The following is a 2,724-nucleotide window of genomic DNA, read 5'->3' as shown; positions in this document are numbered from 1 at the left end:
TGGGACCAGAGATGTGCCCACAGCACACGTGTACCATCCTGAGTCAGACTGGGTCAGATTTCTGATGGTCACAGACACAGATCCTCTTCCAGAAGATCCACCTGTATATTTAATGCTGTATCTGCCTCTGCTAGCGCTGATGCCATCTGTTTTAACGAGAATGTTTTCTTCTCTACATTCTTCTTTACAGAAGAACTTTCCGCTTCCAGATGTTGTGAAGTGGCATCTGACTGTGCCACTTCCTCCTTCAGCTCCTGTAAAAATGTTGCGTTTTGCACTGATGGTGTTTCCATCCCACAGTGCTGGTGGAGGCATGAACAGGGAATACTGAAGGTCAGTACCTCCTGTGTTGCAGACATACTGTACTTTCTAACTTTAGTCACATAATTATGCAAGAACAAATAATGGATAAGTCAAAAAAGATTGGATTAAATTGCAGTGGGTAGATTAGACTGTGGAAGTACTGCAGCAGAAAGTGGTAACAGAACACATCCGAGAGCAGCAGGACGTCTGAGGAAGACAGCAAGTGAAAAACAAATATACACTAACACTGCAGCATCAAAGAGACAGAGACAGGTGATCAGTCCTCACCTGATGTGAAGCAGAGGAACAGAACGTGGTGGAGTTTCATCCCGAGTTTGTTCCTGATGGAGAAAGCACAGGAGAAGTGTCTCTATCACTTCATTCCTCTGTCTGACCAGAAACCTTGTACTTTGCCTTGTACTTTTGTTATGACTTGACATTGACACATGTCTAAAACTTCCTGTCTGATATCGCGCTAGCTTCCACCCCTGACTGGTGCATTCCCATGTTATTGTCCTACCCAAACATCCTATTTTATCAGGAAACATAAGAAAGGAAGATGCAGTAAAAAGGAAAAGATGTCAGAGCAGGTTACTTTCTCCAAATTCAAAAGCTGTTGTTTTCACATATAAAGATCCAACCAGGAGCGTGTGCGCTTAATGCAACTCATCGGATGTTTCCGCTGGCGTCCCTGTGGTCTGGGCTCCAAGGCGCCAGCCACTGACCTTTATTGTATCTCCCCCTCCCTCATTTCCCGTGGCCTCCTCTCTGTTTGTAATGCACAAAAAAATGCACTCAATGTTTTTTAGATTAAATAATAATAATAATAACATTTCTTACTATGTTGATAAAGAAGTAAATACAAGTGGCATTAAGTTTCTCTTAAAGGAATGGAAATTTGCTTTATTGTGTTGTATGTGCTGAATGGTCTCCCATTAAAGAGAGATCTCAATCTCAAAAGGATTTCCTGTGAAATAAAGATAAAATAAATAATAGGTGCAGTTTATAAGATCTAGAATGATTTATTACCAGAAAGGGGATATAGTATGCATAACTGTGTTTTCATTAATGTGTCATCAACTGAAAATAAGAATGAGCCTTGTTTTCTGACTTATCTACAACGTTACAACGGTGAATTCTCACCTTAGACATGACTTAAAGCGTAAAAAATGAGGTGAAGGTATGTTCTAGTATTTCTATGCAGAAGCAACTCAGTTTAGTCTCACAAACTCTCACTCACGAGACGTTTTTTCTAACAAAATAAAGTAGTACGTTACCCGTTCATGAGCTTGCCTGACATCCACTGGTGGCGCCACTATATTGGCAAAATGTTACACTGCCTTGTTTGTTATGTATGTTTTCAATGAATACATAACAAACATCCACTAGTGTCGTTGTAAAAGCGAAATTTTTTGACTGCACCTGGTTTTGTGGATCTGTTTCCCCTCCTGCTGCTGCGATGTGACCAGAAGATGTGGAGAAAAATACAGGGCCTGAGGTTACTGCATGTCCGGGAATGTTCCTGTACAGGGACTCGACCGGGTCTAACCTAGGAGCCCTGTGAAGCCTCCACAGTGGTGACTGATCAGCTGATTTACCAACCTTGGAGCTACTTGAAAGGGAGCGATGTTTCCACTAACCAGTGGGACTTAACTGTAAGTTTAAAAAAACCACATTGTGTGTCTGTTAATGCCTTGTTTCTGTAACGTTAGAGAGAATTGTTGTAAGGCTGGAGAAGTTACTATGTCTGCATTATGCCAGTTAAAATATGGGGTTTCTCAGTTACCTGCTTTGTTTAGAATGTTACACATCTCTTTTCATCGGTACATATACTGTTGTTTATCCCTATGGAGAAGACATTCATAAATAATGCCATCCTGGCTCGTTGTGCTGTCCACTTGTGACACAACACCAGCAGCAGGAGTTGTGTGTGTTCACAAACTATCCTCTTGTTTGAAAGAAGAGGCTTTCTGGCTCTCTGATTCTGAAACTATTACAAACTATTTCGAGTTATGATGGGTGCCAAGATAATCTAGTGGTACCCAAGATTAAACATTAAATGGCTGGAAGTGAGCAAAATGAACAGCCACGGGCTCTTTAAACACTCAGGTTGTTAACTTTGTGACATTGATTTATTACTGCACAGCAAATGCAGGATGTGGTCAAACGGTCCTTGATAATGATCTGAGGAACTGGCTCCTTTGCAACTTCTACAGCTGCATCATTGAGAGCATCTTGACCAGCTGCATCATTGTCTGGTATGGCAGCACTACTGCTATGGACCGCAAGCGCCTGCAGAGAGTGGTAAAGACTGTGGAGAAGATCACTAGGACTCCACTGCCCTCTCTGCAGAGCATTTACCACTGCAGGGTGTGTAGGAAAGCTGCCTCCATCCTCAAAGACCACCCACAACCCCAGCAC

General features: G+C 42.2%; 1 protein-coding gene across 1 annotated transcript in view; it reads right to left on the bottom strand.

Moving 5' to 3' along the window:
* LOC109970997 (putative protein TPRXL) overlaps positions 1 to 631 on the bottom strand; it is a 3,649-nt gene extending 3,018 nt beyond the window's left edge. Inside the window, exon 1 of the mRNA XM_020618980.1 lies at positions 592 to 631. Coding sequence (XP_020474636.1) covers positions 592 to 631 — 40 coding nt within the window. The remainder of the gene's footprint in view (positions 1 to 591) is intronic.
* Between the last annotated feature and the right edge of the window lie 2,093 nt (positions 632 to 2,724).

This window comes from Monopterus albus, unplaced genomic scaffold (assembly GCF_001952655.1).
Source record: "Monopterus albus unplaced genomic scaffold, M_albus_1.0 scaffold212.1, whole genome shotgun sequence".
NCBI lineage: Eukaryota > Metazoa > Chordata > Actinopteri > Synbranchiformes > Synbranchidae > Monopterus > Monopterus albus.
The sequence above is the reverse complement of the archived record's forward strand: the minus strand, read 5'-3'. Positions and strand labels throughout refer to the sequence as shown.